Source organism: Harpia harpyja, chromosome 21 (assembly GCF_026419915.1).
Source record: "Harpia harpyja isolate bHarHar1 chromosome 21, bHarHar1 primary haplotype, whole genome shotgun sequence".
In the NCBI taxonomy this organism is placed as follows: domain Eukaryota; kingdom Metazoa; phylum Chordata; class Aves; order Accipitriformes; family Accipitridae; genus Harpia; species Harpia harpyja.
Window position 1 is genome coordinate 14,134,424 of NC_068960.1, and position 18,014 is coordinate 14,152,437.

General features: G+C 43.1%; 1 protein-coding gene across 3 annotated transcripts in view; it reads left to right on the top strand.

Moving 5' to 3' along the window:
* Nucleotides 1-16,982, top strand: part of CARHSP1 (calcium regulated heat stable protein 1) — a 38,304-nt gene extending 21,322 nt beyond the window's left edge. For all 3 annotated transcript variants that reach the window (XM_052773437.1, XM_052773436.1, XM_052773435.1), the window contains 2 exons: nucleotides 2,140-2,262; nucleotides 15,203-16,982. In XM_052773437.1, the coding sequence (XP_052629397.1) occupies nucleotides 2,140-2,262; nucleotides 15,203-15,365 (286 nt within the window). In that variant the 3' untranslated portion in view covers nucleotides 15,366-16,982. The remainder of the gene's footprint in view (nucleotides 1-2,139; nucleotides 2,263-15,202) is intronic.
* Nucleotides 16,983-18,014: the final 1,032 nt, after the last annotated feature.

Below are 18,014 nucleotides of genomic sequence, written 5' to 3' on the forward strand. Positions count from 1 at the left end.
TTCCCAGTGCCTATGATGGGTCTCCCAGTGAGGTGCTGACCTGCAGAAGGCAATGTGGGCTTCTTTGTTAATCTCAGTGGCCTTCGAATCAGGGTCTGAGAGTGTAACATGAAGCTGTGGTCAATCCATTGCATTTAGGCCACAGTCTTGCAGCTACTTCTGTGTAAGGGAAGTCTGGCAGTGCTAAGTGAAACACTGTGGAAGTAAGATCTCAAACCCACAGCTAGCCTATTTTGTGCCACTGAATCTAGTTGGCATGCTTTTTCCTTTTTGCTTCTTGCAGTGTTACCCAGCTCTTTTCTTCAAGAGTTATCCATGCAGATTTAAAGAGCATCAATCTCAATGATGCTTTGTATTATTACTTCTGTATTCAAAAGGAAGCAAAAAAGAACAGCAGCAGCAGAAGAAAAATTTATATGTTGTCAGTTCCAAAAGCCTTCAAATGCCCTAAACTTTGTAATGGAAGTAGATTGCTAAAAGGAACATAATTGACTTGATAATTGGGATTGCCCTTGAAAAGCAATTCCAAGCTAGTTTGCCTCAGTGCTGTGTTAATAATGAACTCTTTGTAATTCTTCTCAGCTGTTAATGCTAGTCTGGTTCTTACAAAAGTAAAGAATTTGTTATTTGGCTTCCACAGTTCTTGAATCGTTAATTAGTGTAGGAATCTTGCTGTATTTGTTTGCCCTGAAAATCAAAATAGGTTTAAACTTCTTTTGTTTTTTTTTCTTTTTTTTTTTAGTGTCCTCTTTAAACAAGAGGAGCTCTAGGTGAGCTCTGGCCCCACAGTTGTATAGAAAAGATGAATGTGACAGACAGTGGCTTATTATTCGGTGGGATTATTTAATTTTGGTTCATTGCAAGTGTGGGGCCTTATCCCCCACAGTCCTTTATCTCCTTGAAAGATGCAATTGAGCTTTAATGGCTTATTTAGGGCAGTGAGTGCTTTTTTGTGTAACAGGCACTTGTGGCGTCAGGTGCGTTGACAGCTTTATAGAGCTGAAAATGAAGTGATTTAATGGAGATTTCTTCTTTCTTTAACACTTTCAACTGTACTTCTTTAGTGTTAGTTTGCCTTAAGGAACAGAGCCGTTACCACACTTTTTAATTATTTTATTTAGACTTCAGTAAACTTTTAAACATTTGGGAAAGTGATGTCACAATTGCTATGATTCATGTAACCAAATGGCAACATGATCGCTTACTGGATTCGAAGAATTGCACCAAAATCCTCTTATAACATGGAAGCAACCTACTAGATAGTCATGTCATGAGAAGGTCCCAATCTAGTAACTCTTCTGTGTAAACCCTGTAAGACGTCTAAACCAGTTGGCTTCATTAATGAAAGTATTTGAGTGAGTTTGGATCTCTGGAGATTCAGCTCAGCATATTTGACGGGGAAAAGGATTTAATCACACAGTTTTCAGGATGTCATAGTTCATGCAAGTTGATTTTCTTGATGGCAGTAAGTCACCCTAAAGGTTTGTCTTCAAATCTGTCTTGTTTTAAAATACAGGTCCCATGACAGTGGAGGAGGAGATCAGTCTTGAGTCTTGGTGTTACGCACATCAGTTAGGCTTCATAGCCTGCTGGAGTCACTTGGAGGTGAAATATTGACTTCACTGGATCCTAGTCTGGCAGGATAATGATAGACATGCATGCAGAAGGGGTGTGTGTATATGTATATACGTACATGTGTACACATTTATACATGTCTATGCATTGCATTCTCTTGATGATACATGCACACACTTACTGTTAAATTTATGAAAGCACATACAACACCTAGGTGCACACTGGTACTCCTGAACTCATGAAAGGTGTGAGATGCTTACATTTAGCATAGCGTCTAAAAGAAAATTTGGCAGGGTGATACAGCAGATGGATTCAAGATGGCAACTGATAGATTATAATGCTAGCAAACATCTTCATCATCTTTATCTCCCTTAAAAAGGCTACAGGCAAAACGTGCAGTGTATGAAACTGAGTATTAAGCAGTTGCTACAGAGGAGTATATTCACTGGGAGTGAGTATTTGGACCATTGTGCCCATTTGCTTGGTGTGCTCTGGCTGACACACCTGGAAGCTGTCACATCCATGCTCAGCAATGAACTGCTCTTTTTGTGCTTTCTTTTGCAGAACCGTGAGAGCATCGGAGGGTCCCATCTACAAAGGCGTCTGTAAATGCTTCTGTCGCTCCAAAGGCCATGGCTTCATTACCCCTGCGGATGGAGGGCCTGACATCTTCGTACACATCTCTGAGTAAGTTGTCTGGGTGGCCGAGGAAGGCTGGAGCTTTGGTTTGCCTTAATTACTGAATGCTTTTGACACTTCAGATACAATAGTTTATAATCTGTCACCCTTACCTTAGCAAAGAGGAGTTATGCCGATGTTACCGGCAGCGATAGATTATGCTGCCGAGTTAAAAACTAGAAGATGATCCTGTCAAATCTCTTAGAGTAAGCTCTGCAGTTTCACCCACACCCAGAAACTTGCATTTACCTGAAGCAAATCATCTATGCAGTATCCAGTTTTAAAGATTTGTAACACTGAAAATTCACTACTTTTACTTTGCACTGCTTGTACCATTATTAAACTAAAGGTTAATTACCTGTACTGTTAAGAAAATTCATACTTTATTACTTCCTTGAATTTATCTAGCTTCAGTTTCAAGCAGTGTATAGCTAAAGCTTTCTCTATTGAAGGGCTCATTAGTACCTCCACTTTTTTGCCTTGAACACACTGACAACCATCGCTTCTGAATCTACCTTTTGATAAACTAAACAGATTAAGCTTTTCAAGTCCCTCACTGAGAATTTTTTCCAGTCTAAAACAGTTTTTCCACTCTCTTTTCTAAGTGTGCTGTAGAATTTAAGTATCATTTTAAAACAAGAGAGTGCACACATACTTTCAGTATATGGAGATAAAATCTCCTCCAGACTCCTGCCCTGTTTCTGTACATGCCATAATCGCATTAGCCCACTCATCCCTAGTCTTTTGCTGAGTTGCTTATCTGCTCTGACCTCGGCATCCTTTGCAGCGTCAGTTTGGTGCAGTCCCAGATACAGTCTGGCATCTGTTTGCATTCGTTGTTCCTAGATGTACGACTTCATATTTAGTTGCACTGCAGCATACCTTACTTGAATAGGCCCTGCCTGCCAAGGGGTCCAGATTGTGCTCCATGACTGCACTGTCTTTGTTATTTATTGCTTGGCTAACCTGCAAGGTTTAATAGACAGTTTTTTATTTGGTTCTAGATTGAGATGTTGACCAGCATGGGGGCTGAAACTGGTCTCTGAGGGTGCGTTTTAAGATTGCTCAATGTTTATTCTCTAATAACCTCTTTTAGATCTATCACCAGTTTTTAGTCTACATACTGTTTACAGTACTGAAGCTGTATAATCCTTATTTGTTGTTTGGAGTGGTTATCCAGTGATAAGTCAACAAAAGCCTTACCAAAGTTATTCACATTGCCCCAACTATCTTTCCTGCTTGTGTGTGTAGCACGTGTCCTTGGAGAAAGAACACGTTGGCCTTCTTCCAGTTTTCTGAAATGTTACTGCCTGATGTGTGTTGGCAAGCTGAAGCTTTTTAGGACTCGTGGGTGCAAATGGGCTGAGTGGTCTGACTTACGTGTTCAACCCAAGGAAATGTTATTTAATATCTTCTTTTTCTGTCATCTGATAGAAATGCACAATTTCTCCTTATTTCCTGAATAACTTAAAAATAACATTTCTTGTTCACAGTAAAATTTTTAAATTGTGATATATCTAGTCTGACCTATACAGGTACTGATCAGCAAGGGTTTAGTTAAAACAGCCCTCTCGCAGAAACATGAATTCTCAGCCTGCTAATGAATTCTTTTTAAAGAACTGTCTATTTTCAGTCCTGTTTTTTTCCTCTACATTTTCTCTTCCAATTAGTTCAGCAAAATTTTCTTCAGTTATGTGAAATTAACCCTTTCAAACCCCTAGAGATAACTGTTTGATTGGGTCTGCCCTTTGTCTGTACAAAATGTGAACTAAACTTTAAGGTGTTCCCCAGTTCCTATCCTGTGGCCCAGCACATCTTTCTGACTGGGCCCAAAGCTCAGTACTTGCTTCTGGGTGCACTAACTGCTCCTACCCTCAATCCCCTTCCAATTAGCTATATTTCTTAGAAACTCCAGTGATTTTTTTTCTGTTTGGCTGTTTAAGACTCCCATATGTCTCTTATACTGAAATCCTCTATGACATTATGAAAAACATTTTTTTGTCTGCTGTGATTTTGGTGGTCTGTGCAAGAGGCCCCCTCTCACAGGAGTCCCCTCTCATGGGCTGTGCTAGTTGGTGTATTGATCCCATATGCTTTCAAAATGCTTTGACTGTGAGCCATCAATAAACTGTATTTGAGTAATTGTGCCCTGAATGTGGTGTGCCACCCTCCTCTTTCTTCCATGCACTCAATCTATCCTAAAAACACTATCGAATGAGTCACCAAGTTTGTAAAAGTTCATGGGCAACCACACTTCTTGAGGTATTTTCAGCATGTCTATTTTGCTGATACGTGTCCAGTTCTCTGCCTGCTTTCACCCTCACCCTGCCGTGCCCTCAGACCACCCCGCACGGGAAAGCTGGAGCAGATAAAGGATGAAAGGGGGAGATCCACTGCATGGGCAGGGGGTGACGGGCTCTGGCCCGCTCAGGTACAACCTTCAGCCTGAGCTCCGGCTTCCCAGGTCTCAACTTAGTGCCCTACCTGCTGGACCAGGCTGCTTCTCTCCATTTTCAGTTACTTCATTTCAGTCTAATGCTCACACAGGTGGGGAACTGTCTCCGTATGCCATGCTGCAGTACGCTGCAGTCTTTCTCCAGTATGGCAGCTCTCTTCAGTTTTTGCTGTAGATGAGAAGATTGGAGGGGACCTCCTCTACCCTGTCCGCTGCTGGAAGGCACCTGTGCCTTTCTGGCAAATGCTTTACCCAATGCACTCTTAACAGTTTGAGTACTGGGGATCCACTGCCTCCCTGGGCGATCTCTTCCAATTAACAGACCTGGCTCTTAATTGTTTCTGATATTTAACTGACATCTCCCTTGCTTTCAGTATGGCCCTTCACTCCTCCTTCCATCTCCACAGCAGGTAAATGATGCCTTTCCTCTTTAAGCCTATCATTTATGTGTTCAAAGACTGTTTTCCTTGCTCTTTCAGAAATATTTCAGCAAGGTTAGTTCATACGAATTTTGTAGGACTGAAGGATGTGCTTTATGCAACCTTTCTAGGCTCAGTTCTGCTCCTTTGAAGCCAACAGGGGTTTTTTTTCTATTGAACCAGGACTGGGCCACTGTTTTACATGTTTATTATGTAGGTACTGTCTCAGAACTTAAATTAAAAAATGGCTGATGTTTCTGCCTCAACCTGTTAGTAAAAAGTGCTATTATTGAAGTACTGAAGGTTTCAGCACATTGTGTTCTTTAATTACTCTGAGTGTATTTGAATTGTTGGAAACACGTTTTAGTGCTAGAGGGTGATGGTATCACTGTCTTGATTCTGATGCAAGGCAGCACTGGAAAGACAAATTAATAATGCCTTTCAGTTTATTTCACAGTGACTTAGAAATATTGCTCTTCGTTAATGAGAATTGCTTATTGCAGCAGCATTCTGTAACCTTCACTGTGGCTCAGGGGACTCCAATGACTCTGGTTTGCATAGTGTGAGTTTTGAGATACTGCTTATGTTTATCATGTATTCTTTTCTACCTATTTTACTCAGTTAAACCTAAATGTGAAAGACACATCAATCTGTTTACTGTCTCGGTGCGGTATAGGCATCTACTTGTGAAATGAAAGAGGATTGTTTCTCCTGAATAAGTTCTGCCTGAAAGCTAGGATTTCAGGAATGTGGATAAAATGGTACGCCAGTTTGGATTCAGCAAGATTGACTGTTGCTCTGTGTTCATGACTAAGCTGTGATGATTAGTGAAGGTTTTGAACATTGGGACCAGCTGCCTATCTTGCAGATTAATATGATTTTAAACGTAAAATTTTAATTTGAGGAATTAGATTTTTTTCTTCCCTAAGCTTTGGGGAGCTGTAAGGTTACACTTCAATGAAAATGTCTTCCATAAAATGGAATGTCTGTTTCCCATAGCTTTCCATTTATTTTTGTAAGATAATAACACTTAGCATGGCGTTTCAATTTTCATAAGTGAGCATTAGCCTAAAAATAAGGTCAAATATATGCGGCATTCAAAAGCTTCTTCACTTGGCATCAGCAAAATTTTAAATTTCAGCATTTGCGCGAGAGTTTAAGGTGAATGTGGGCATGTGGACATGTTTTATGAGTTGACCTTGCAGCAAAGCTGTGTTACTGTGAAGTTGGACTTGTCAGGTGTGGGTGGATATACAGTAAAGAAATGCCAGTTTGAAACGCAGGTTTTAAAGGTGTTTTTTGCCTGTGTGGCTTTGTTTTAACGAGTGGCTCTGAAGACTGCAGAGAAGATTTCGTTTGGGTTTTGGTAACACTTGCGTGGAGCCAGTTCTCCTTTTTAACTGACTACGTACAAATGTGCAAAACTGTACGATTAACCAGGGCAGCCTGCAGTTCTCTGGAAATGCTGACGCTGGTAGGTGCTGGCGTTTCCTTCTGAGCGGCGGGCAGAGGCACGGTGGCAGCTCTGGTGACAGTCGCCGCAGGTGGCAGCAGCCTCCCGGCAGCGCTCATGGCACCTTGTGTCAGTCTGCGGGTAAAGCGTCTGTGGCTGAAACCCCGTACCACAACTGCAACACTGCCGGTGCTCGAGATGGACAGATTAAAGCCAGCTCATGCACACAGGCTTGAGGTGCTGTTCCTGCCTGCGGACGCGTGGCCTGGCGCAGCGAGAAAGCTGTCGCACCCCTGCCGCCCAGCCGAAGGCGCCGGCCATAAGCTCACTGCTGCTTTCTGCGTTCCGTGCACAGTGAGTCCTGCTTCCTTGTGTTTACTGGAAATGCTTCTCAAGTTGGTATAAACAATTGTACTAGGAAAATGTTACGGCTTGTTGAATGTGGTGAGATTTTGTTTTTCTCAGTTTAATACTTCGCCCTTCTCCAGAACAGAAAACAAAATGTGCTCGCTAGTAGTGAGTGTAAAACCCTAGCTGGCAAGCGTGGGGATGGAGGAGTTGCTGAGATGGTAATTCCAGATAATGTCTCTGGAAAGCTGGAAGCAAAGGCAAATTCATTTGCCTGGAGTGAAATTTTTAAAAAGCCCTTAATTACGTTTTTAAGTGTGACATGTACTGTTAATGCTTTCATTTCCACCAGCCTGTATCATGATCCACTGTCAGCAAACTGATGGTGTTACTGTAGCATCAGTGCTGAGAACCGTATCCTTCTCGATATCTTACCTCCTCTGCTGTTGTTTCATAGCGGGAATAAGTCAGCTCTCTCAAATACGAGCCAGTTTGGTTGTTACTGAAGTGTAATGGCTCTGGTGGCTTCAGTTTCGCTCTCTTGCCGCTCTTCCTATACACGTGGCATGTTTCTGGAGAGCAGACGGGGAATGCCTGCAGTGCCGGCTGTTGAGGTCCCCTGCCTTGTGCTGGAGGTGGCTGCCTGTACAGACAGGTTCGTATCAGCTCCCCTTCCAAAGGGGGGTCCTGAGGGCACAGACCAAGAGGGGTGGGGGGAGGTGGGGTGTGGGCACCTGTAGCGGCAGATCAAATGATGTGCTTTAGAGCACTGCATAAGAATCCCACTCTTCTGCTTTCCCGGTGTATTTGGGAGTGGGCTCATGATGGGTACTGGTTTACCCTCTGGGCTTTTGCATTTGATTGGGACTTGGCCTGAAGCCTGTGTAGCTGCAAGGGCAAGACAAGGAGGTAGTTTACCAGACAGCAGTGACGAATGAATGACCACAATCCTGTTTTTTTTTAAAGATTTTATTTTGCAAAAGCAGCTGATTTAATGGAACAGAAAAAACGTGCAGTGCTTGTGGGTTTTCTGCAGTTTGCTAGTACTTGGCTCTGAAGGGGAAAACGCTGCATTGCAGAGGGGCCTTCAGGCTGTCCTTCAGGCTGGATTCCTGACCCCATGCTTAATGATGACTTTGGAGAATTGATGCTATACTTCCCCTGGGACGTTGACACACAGCACCCTCGGGTCTCTGGAGGTTGCTGTGCTTTGCTTGTGCGTTGTGTTGTGATCTCAGGAGATTATGCTTATAGTGCCTGTGACTGAGGAGTACTGAAGAGAACAGAAGTTGTCTCTCAGTGGGCTCCCAGGTGGAGATACGGTCCCATTCTGCTGTTGCATCTCAGTTTCTGGCTATGCTGGAGATGTACTATCAGCCACATCTTCCTGCAGGGAGGAATCCAGCTGCGTCCCTGCTGCTATCCTGCTGCATTGAGGAGCTGGCTTTGAGCTTTTCATGTCCATGGAGAGATCATCTTTTAACGCTCCTTTCTTTCCGCTGATTTTCTGCCAGATCACTATGTTTAATGAAAAGCATTAATGCCACATCTCTTCTTCTGGCTCTTCTGTGATGCTGTTCTTCTGGTGGAGTGTAACAATATGTGTTGGAAATTAACTGATAATTATAAACAAACTGATAGCTGAATCTGAGCTGAGAGAATGAACCTTTCTGGACTCTCTGCCTCTTCTGTGAACTAGCAGCGAAACAGTTTCTTCTGGCTGCAACTGACTGCTCTGGGGCTGCTGGGAAGCCAAATCTGAGCTTTCTGATTTCCTTCAAAATACTTGAAGTGCTTGATGACTTATGTGCTTTGGGCTGCACACTTCCTTCCTGACGTGCTCCCTTTCTGGTGCCTTGCTGCATCTGTTGAAATGTCTGAAATAAGTAGATTATCTGGGGTGGGGAGGAGGGGCAGCAGAATACCAGATCTTACTTGAGAGGGGTTTGGAAATGAATAGAATATGGATAGCCTTTTCCTAATGGTTCCCCACACCCCCCCAGTTGGCTCAGAAAACTCACGTTGCAGTGGTGCATACAGGACAGCCAGCTTGCTGTGGTCATGATTGTAGCAAAACCTTCCAAGAATCTCCACCTAAATGATATAAACTGTAATAGGTCAAAGCCAAGACTTATACTCTACCTGCAAGCCAGGCAGTGGGCATTGAAGACGACTGTGGCCACCCGAGGGTGGAGGTTCTTTGTGGTTAGTGAGCACAGAACATAACTGCCCTGGGCTTTGGTGTCCAGATGCAAACAGCAGGTATTATTGTGACAGGATTCAAGTTGGATGCTTGCAGGAACAGGCATCTTCTGTACCTCTGACTGAGTCTGTGTAGGTACCCTTGGAAAGCTCTGCCTCTTGTGATCACCAGTTTCTTCCTCATACTGCATGGTGTGCTGCCCGGTGTTGAACTAGCTGCTGAAAGTGGATATAGAGCCATAACTAACCCTGAACGTGGATTCAAAAACCATGACTAGAAATCTCAGTAGCGAACTGGGCAAGAAAACGATGCATCTGCTGTACTGGGAGGGAAGTGCAACTTCTGTCCTAGACAAGGCAGCTCCTGGGAAGATCTCTCTGCAGTGGCACAGAGACCAGGCCAATCCCGTAGCAGAGACCTTGGATATTAACAGCTGGGATTCTTCAGTGTTTGGACCTCTTTGACACTTCTCTGTCCCAGCTACGAGTGTGACTGGTGGGCAAGAGGCAGCCCTGCTTCTGCTTTGCCTGCCAGCCAGCTTGATAAGGTCATTGCTGGCTTTGCTGATGAATTCTGGAGCTGTCAGCTTACCCCGGGACTGCATGGGAGGGCGTTCAGGATTAGTAATTCGTAATAGTTCATTACTCTGTCATGTCCTGCTGTTTAATAAAAATATGGGTTTCCTAGGAGGTGTGTTGAGGTGTTAAATGAGCTTTAAGAAGGCCACAAGATAATACAGCTCATTGATTCTTGGGAAGCAGCTACGTGGTGTGATCGGGGGTAGCCTTGTTGACCAGCAAGGCTCTGAAAACTCTTGTTCAAAAATGTTTCCATGTAACTTAGTCTTTGTCCCAAGAGGTTTTACTAGAGCCCTGGAATATGAATAGCAGCTGTGAGAAGGAAGAACTAGAACGTTCCTTATTTAGGTAATTTCCTAATAACCTCCCAGTTCCCTAAAAATAGAGCAGAATAAAATGCTCCACTGTACCAGACTGGTGCTGAGCTGGGAAATGGGAGTTGCTGGATAATCTAAAACTCACTCTATTGTGTCTCACTCTGACACTAACATCAGGAAAGCATTTCCTATTTTTAGCTTAATTTGTTGAAGTGTCTTAAAGTTCCTGGATACATAGATATCCATTATTTTGAACAGAACATGCATACCAATCTCTTAAATAGCAGTGAAAATCTCCATTTTCCTCTAGATCAACATTTAATATATAGTTAGGGTAAAAGTGAAAAATACAGATCTAAAAATATTTAATCAGTGTATAACATTAAAAAAGTCCATGTTTAACTTCCTCTACCAAATTATCCAGGTAACTTATATTGTATATAGAGTGGCTGTTATAGGCTGAATCTGTTCCAAGATCTCTGTTTACTTTCTCTGATCTTTTCCAGTTCATTTCCCTCCCAGCGCTTAAGGCAATTGCTTCCTAATGGAGGACCTTCCTGGCGCTTTGTGTAGGGCTCTGCCTCCAGTGCCATACCATCTCATCACCTTTCAAGTGCCATTATATTGTTCTTTCTTGACACCACCAGAAGTACTGCACAATCTGGATGTTGTTTATTCCTGCTTCTAAGCATCACCTAGCGATAACAGTGCTGGAGTTAGTATGCATCTATCCCAGAAGCAGCATTTGGTGGGCAAACACTGTGCTGGGAACACTGTTCACAAACAGGTTTATTCAGGCTGCAAACCAAGACCATTGTCCTCTCGCTTTTCCTGTGCACTGGGGGCAATGAGTTAATAGTCCTGTATTCAGTAGGCACCAAGAATAACTGGTAATTGGAAAGCTGCAGGAAAGAAAAGGGTATCTGATCTGTGGGAGAAAAGTTTAAAGGCCAAAAGCAGAAAATGAAATTCGAGCTGTTTGTGTGGCCACAATGTTTTTACACAGCTGTGCAAAGGACAGGCCTGGTCTTGATGAGGTAAGGTCACCTCAACAAGCAAGGAAAGAAAGAAGACAAACTAGGGGATGAGAAGAAGCCATGTTCGGGTTGAATGAGGCTTTATCACAAGCTTCAGTCTTTTGTAGTGTCAGTTTGGGTAAGGAAAGAAACCAAGAAAGGATCTGATGCTCTCAGCATAATGCTTGGAACTGTAAGAAGTGCTTTCTAGTGGAGAAGAGTGTACCTTTCTGCGTAATGCTTAGGGCTGTGCAGGTTTTGAGGTTAATGTAATCTGTTTAGTAGAAGGAACAGGAGTAATTAACCTCATGATTTGAGTGTAAGAAATCTGGGTCAGCAAATGGTTTGATTCGGTGGTGGTTTTTTTGGTTTGTTGGGTTTTTTTGACCCTGTGCAGACCAGGGGCTGTACATGGTACCCGAAATGGTCATCTAACAAGTGCTGAGGGATGCAGTGGCTTTCAGTGATAGCTGAGAGTGTGTCCTCCAGTCTGGGCTCGTCCCTTTGCTTCTCCTGTCCCTGACTGCAGCCTGTCATACGTTAGGCATACGGTTTCTGTGTGTGTACTGATTCACTTGTTCTTAGTTTCTTGGAAAAACAGGACCACTTTGGTTACCAGTACACCTACAACCCCTTTCTTACCAGAACCTATCCGGTATATATTCATATTTCAATTTTAAACCAAACTCACCCCCAAAAACACCCATCTTTTTTAGCACTCAAGCTGTACTTCTTCCGCACTTGAAGATTCAAGTGATATCTAATTTATCTCTGTTTTTCAGGAGCTTAAAACCCTGCCTTTGTGTATTGGCACATCTTTGGTTCTTCAGGAGACAGTGTGAATCTGCTTTCCTTCTACATTAACCATACCTACTGATACCTCTTGCATATTTCAAATGTTTATTTGCTAACTGCATCTCATCCTGTTTTACAGCAGCTTTTAAAGAACATGGAAGGTTCCTGTTCATTAAAAAAACCTTTCAGCCAAACATGAGATCCCTTCCTGGGCAGGGTATCCGTTTCATTTGATGCCTGCAAAGTGGTGACTCTGAGCTCACCGCTTGCTGTGCGTGTTCATCTTCTGTGCAGGAATCAAAGGCAATACCGGGGGCTGTGGAGTGGGCGGCTGTAAATCAAGAAGAGATGCTGCTTTAGTTCCAGCCTGATGTAACTGCTCTGCCTGTGCTCCCTGAAACACTCTCTGCAGCTGGTCCTGGTGCTCGAGGCCACATGAAGAAACATGTTTCATTATGACTTGTTCCAGTGGCTCAGCTGTACTTGAGTCAGTGTAGACTTTATGCTTCGGCTCGTATTGTCTACGTTCATTACGTCTGAGCTGGGAAATGTTTCTGCTCACTGTGTTTTGCTAGTCCCGTGTTCCTTTGCATGGATAAAAGGTCTGTGCTGTATTGCCTTCCACTGAAAGATGCTACCTTGCTCAGGTGGGACTGACATCCTGCATGGGTTGTGTTGTGAGTTACTGCTTACAGCAATGTGGTTTTAGCTCAATAGCAACAGTTTTTTTGGCAACAAGGGATCATTCAAGAGATTCAAGTGGGAAAGATTATGTAATTTTTTTACAGGGCATTCCTGTTTTCACCCGTGGTTTGACCCTCTCCTGTGTCTCTTCTTGGGGCTTCATGTCCACTTGTCAGGCTCCGAGACAGTACAAGTAGCATCTTCTCATCCTTGCTTGAAATCCTCTGTTTCAAAGTCAGAGTAAACTGCAGAGAATTTGGTGGCAAATTGCTTTGGCAGTAAAAAAGGTAAACTAATCTCTGCTCCTGAAAGGACAGTACATATTGGGTATGCAACGCCTTCACACCTGAAGAAATCTTAAACCTGTTAGAAATGGGGGAAGTGGAGTATAAATGAAGGCAATCACTGAAGAAGACAGCCACAGCGCGAGTCTAGATGTGGGAGCTTGAGCATAGTCTGTCCGGTGTGATACAGGGCTGGGCTGACAGGTTGGCCTGGAGACTTTGGAAGTAAATAAAGGTCAGTCGGATCGGCCTGCGTGGGGAGGAAAGGGCTGTCAGGTCTGATGAAGGAGGCTTTATCTTTACTTTTCTGTAAATATTTTTTCTGTCTTCAATTTACTGCCATTTTCCTAGGCACTGCTCTGAAGAGTTCAGCTTACGACATGCCCTCTTGGGTTTGATTACCGCAGTCACAGGCAGTTCTGGAGTAGGGGTTTAGCCCAGGGAAATAAAGTCTGAAAGACATGTGTTTCAAGCCACAGGCCTTGGGAATGCCTTTAACTCCTCATAGCAGGTTTTAGATCCATATTTAGATAAAGGAGCATTTTCAATATGATGTTGATACAATCAGTTAGCAAACAATGACTTTTCTTCCAAATTTCCCATGGGAGAGGTTATAATTTATGGGTCAGTTTTAGCTTCCCTTGTACATGCCTGCTTACCCTGTCTCATCCCTGAGCACAGGCTGCTTCTGCTCAGCCGCAGCCCTATGCAGCAGCTCCCTGAGCAGCATTCACGATGCACAAGTCCGAAGGAAGCGGAGGCAGTCCTTGCAAGGGGAAGGGTGGGGCAGAGGCAGTGCAGGAGATGAAGCTGAAGGAGTTTTGCAGAACTGTGGGGAGAAGCAAAATCTGGTGTGAAGTTACAACTGGCAGTAATGGCCAGTATATTTACCTCCTATCAGTCCTGCTGGTCTTTCCTGCAATAGAAAAGCTGTAACAATAATGGGTCACAAGACCAGAGTGGATACGAAGGGCACTGCTGAAATCTTAGATCCCTGCAATTAACAGAAACATTTGTGGGGTAAAATTCCTGGGTGGTGTGAGTATGCTTTCCCAGTATGCTCTCAGCAAAGGTAAATAACAAACCCAATGGTGTGTGTAGAATTTCTGACCTAGAAGACTTTTTTCTTTTTTTTTCTCTTGAACCCAAATCTTACCCCCAGTGTAATACGAGTACATAAGCAAGTCATACCAATTAGGCATCCAGTAGAATTTATAATTAGTGTTTATCTGCTCACAAATACAAATGCTCCTGAGAAGCACTGAAAAACCCCCTCAAACAACAAGAAATCTAGAGCCTAGGTTGTCAGAGAAGGGGAACCTGAGCATGGGATTGTGTAGGTATATTTAAAGAAGGGTGAAGTAGCATCCTTTCTACTGTCAGAGAATCACAGTAATGCAGGTTGGAAGGCAACTCTGCCTGTCTTCATTGGCACATGCTGGTATTTTAATTAAAAAGCTCTGATCTTGAACACAGTGGTAGAGGTGAGAAAAGCTGTTACCCTCTGTAGTTCTCTCTTTCATCAGTACATCGTTCTGAACAGAAAGTGACAGTCCTTTTGCTATTTCCCACTCTTTCCAGATAAGGACTCGCGTGCAGCAACAAATGCACGGTGCGGGTCCTCCAGCATCCCATGTCGTCATGCTGGTAGAGGCTAGGTAGGAGCGAGTGACTCTTGGAAATCTTCCTAAGTGCTGGATGCTGGAGGATAGTTTCTGTGGCATAACACATTAGGGTCACAGAACTCTCTTTTTTCACAGCAAGTAATTTTGAAATATTTGACACCGTGTCTTACTCGGGCTTTTTTTTTTTTTTTTTTTTTTTTTTTAATACCACAGACAAACTGTGTTATGGTGGAGTAACCTAAAGGTAAAATCAATGACTGCAGTAGTACAATCCTTCTTTAAAAAAAAAGAAAGAAAAAACCCCCAACAACCAAACTTCAAAAGCTTAGGTGAGAGGAGGAGGGAAAAAAAAAAAAAAATCAACTTCCTATAGTTTAAAAAACCAAATCCCCAAACGAGGTACCAAACAGTGTCAGCCCTGCCCTCTAGTGCTGCCACCGAGTAAGAGGTTGTTGCATGGTTCACAGCAATGTTGTCCAAGGCCGGGCTCACCTGATTATTTTTTTAAGTTATATTAGAGTGTGGATTTTTTTGTTTGTTTTGTTTGTTTTGTTGTTTTTCTAGGGGGGTCGTGGTGTTTATAGTGTTTTCATAGGATTTTGCTGCAAGACAACCAAAATCAACCTCAGGCTTTGGTGGATGATGGGGTCTATTAAAAAACCTTAAGTATCTTGAGCACCTAAGATAATCATTACGATAAAAATTTAAATAAGCTGCAAAAGAGTAAGAGTGTTTATGTGATTTATGATTAACCAAAGTGTCCTCTCCACAGTATCGAAGGTGAGTATGTTCCCGTGGCAGGCGACGAGGTCACCTACAAGATGTGCACCATCCCTCCAAAGAACGAGAAGCTTCAGGCGGTGGAGGTGGTGATTACCCATCTAGCTCCTGGAACCAAGCACGAGACCTGGTCGGGGCACGTTGTCAGCTCCTGAGGCGTCCCAGAGGGAGCGTGGCTGCTGCCTGCATGGTCACCGCTCAACAACTGGCTGCAGGGGACCTGTCCTAAGAATATTCTACGTATTGTGTGGGAGGAAATACTGCATTGTCAATAAATCAGACGCAGGCCAAAATTACCATTTTCATAGCTGGCCTGAAAAAAAAAAAAGGCAATTCAAATGCTAATGAAAAAAATCTAGCATAATGTGTTTACAAAAAATATATTTTAAAGAGACCTAGTTTGTGTGCTTGGTGGAGGAGGGGAGGTTTGGTTTTTCTTTTATCTTGTGAGCTGATTCTGTGAAATGCCCAGGGGAATCGGGGAGAGGTTTGAAGGAGAGCTCTTCTAGCGCAGATGGCCGTAGCAGAGACACGACTCCGAGGCCCTGGAGGTGTGAGAGCACTGCGTTCCCTTGAGCTGCTCTTCTGTAAGGGTTGGAGTACACTTATTGCTGATAACAGTGCCTGAATGCCTTGGCTTGAGAGAGAGAGGGGTGTTCATTGCTGTGATTTGTTTTCCTCGTGGAAGGAAGTTCACGAACAGAGCAGCTGCTGCAGGGTGGAAAATCTCCATCTGGTGGTTACGCTCCGATAGCCGCGGCTGGGTGCCCTTCAGGTGCATCATTTGCAAATGGCATATCTGTGTATGTGTGGAATATTGTGGTTTTAAAGCCCGGATTGTTTGTGAATTTACTTAGGTGCCTTGATGGTTGATTAGCAACAGATTTTATAGGCCAGTATTAAAAAACAAACAAAACCAAACCAAAATTTAAAAAATTTGCTTCAAGGTAAGTGGTAGAAAGCTGTAGAGTAGTGGATACTTCATAGCCTCTGACTGTGCCTGAATTTAGACAAAGCTGAAGATTACCTTCTCGATTGCATATAGTTGAATGTCTGCCATGGTATTTCACTGGGCAGGCAGAATAACTGTACTTCTGAAAAGCAAGTTATATGCTATTCAGGTGGCAGTCTATAAAATACTGTGTGAGTTACTTAACAGGCTCAGCTGTCACGGTGAGGTAGATTCTCCAGCTGTTTCCCTGGAAAACTTGCTTGGTAGGATGTAGTGTGGTCACCCTTGCCCTGACTCTTCTCTGCCTGCAAGATTTCATGTAGTTGTAGTGCGACTACATTAGTTCTGTTCCTATTTGCCTTCCACCTTTTTTTCAAATGAAGCATTTTTCTCTTTTATGTTCCTAACAGTGGATTTTTATTGACTTTGCAAATAAAAAAAGTAAAAAAGATGACATGATACTCTTCTGTTAGTTGTGTGAAACAGTATAACTTCAGTTGCCTATTTGTAGTCTTAACAATAGGTGCTCGCTGTCATGAAATGTCTTAAGACTCTGTCACAGGAGACGATCTGTTCTGAGGTCTGACTGGGAGAGACCACAGGTGTATGGAGGTTAGTAACTGCTGTGATGACTTGTTTTACCTTAGCTGTACCTGTATTACACTATAGTGGACGGTAATGACCAGCCTGTAGTGGGGTTTTGGGTTTTTGTTTGCTTTTTATTAACCATAAGACTTGTGGCGAACTTAACACTATCCAGTTTGTTGGAATATCACACGCTGCTTCCTTTACAATAAATGTGACTGTTATAATGCTTTAATAGACGTCTTCAGTCTGCTCTCTGCATAGTCGGCATTGAAGATGATTACCATTAGTGACAGAGAAGAATGCACATGCCTTGCATATGCACACCTGTATGATGATATTTAAAAGTTTTTTAAAAAGTGTTGTAACATCAACTGACTGGCATTACCAGAACAATTAGGGAGTAATTTAGCAAGTTTTCTAGCTGCTTAATAGCTTAGTGTGTAATATATACTGCTACTTGTGTAAATACATTTATTGTCATTATACATTATTTAGTATTAGCTATTATTTATATTAGTATATAGGGAGGTATAGCAGAGCCTGGTCATTTCAGCTGAAACTTGGGGGAGGAAGGCCAGAACATCTCAGAAGGGGCTCCCAAGACAGAGCAGCCACTCTTCAAAAACGTTGCAGCAAAGCTTTAGCCAGGCTTCAGGGGATGGGATCCAAGCAGGGGCTGCTGAAGGCAGGAACAATTGTGCCTGCCCTCTCTGGTTAAACTTGCACTAGAGAAAGTAAGATGGAAGCAAGGGACTAGGCGTTGTGGGTTGCTTTGCTTTGTTCTGTTTTTTCTCCCCTCAGAGAGACAGAATGTTAGCTTTGCATCTGCTGGCAGGAGAGGCAGAAGATAAACCTTAGCTATTGGCAATGGCTGTGCAAGTCTAACCAACTAGCAAGCTTTTAAGATTTGAATATATGCAGGTATGTGCACACAGATGATTGTCTTTGAAGCTGAAGACAAATCTGGGTTTGGTCTTGCACAGGATGTTTTGCGTAGGTAACTTTCTGCAAATACAGGAAACAACCATGCAGTACAGTAACCAAATAATAGGATACATCACCTGTGTGTACACACAAAGCAGCAGCTATTAAAATCTGGCTATCTTTAAAGAGCCTTCCTGCACTGCAGATGGTTCTGGTCCAAAGTCTGTTCCCATTAAAATGGTTGAGGCTGAATTACTCTATGGAATTAGGAACACGAGAAGGGTGTTAGAAGGCAAGTTCTGATGCATGAAGGCATCACAGCTCCGCCTCCTTTTTTGTA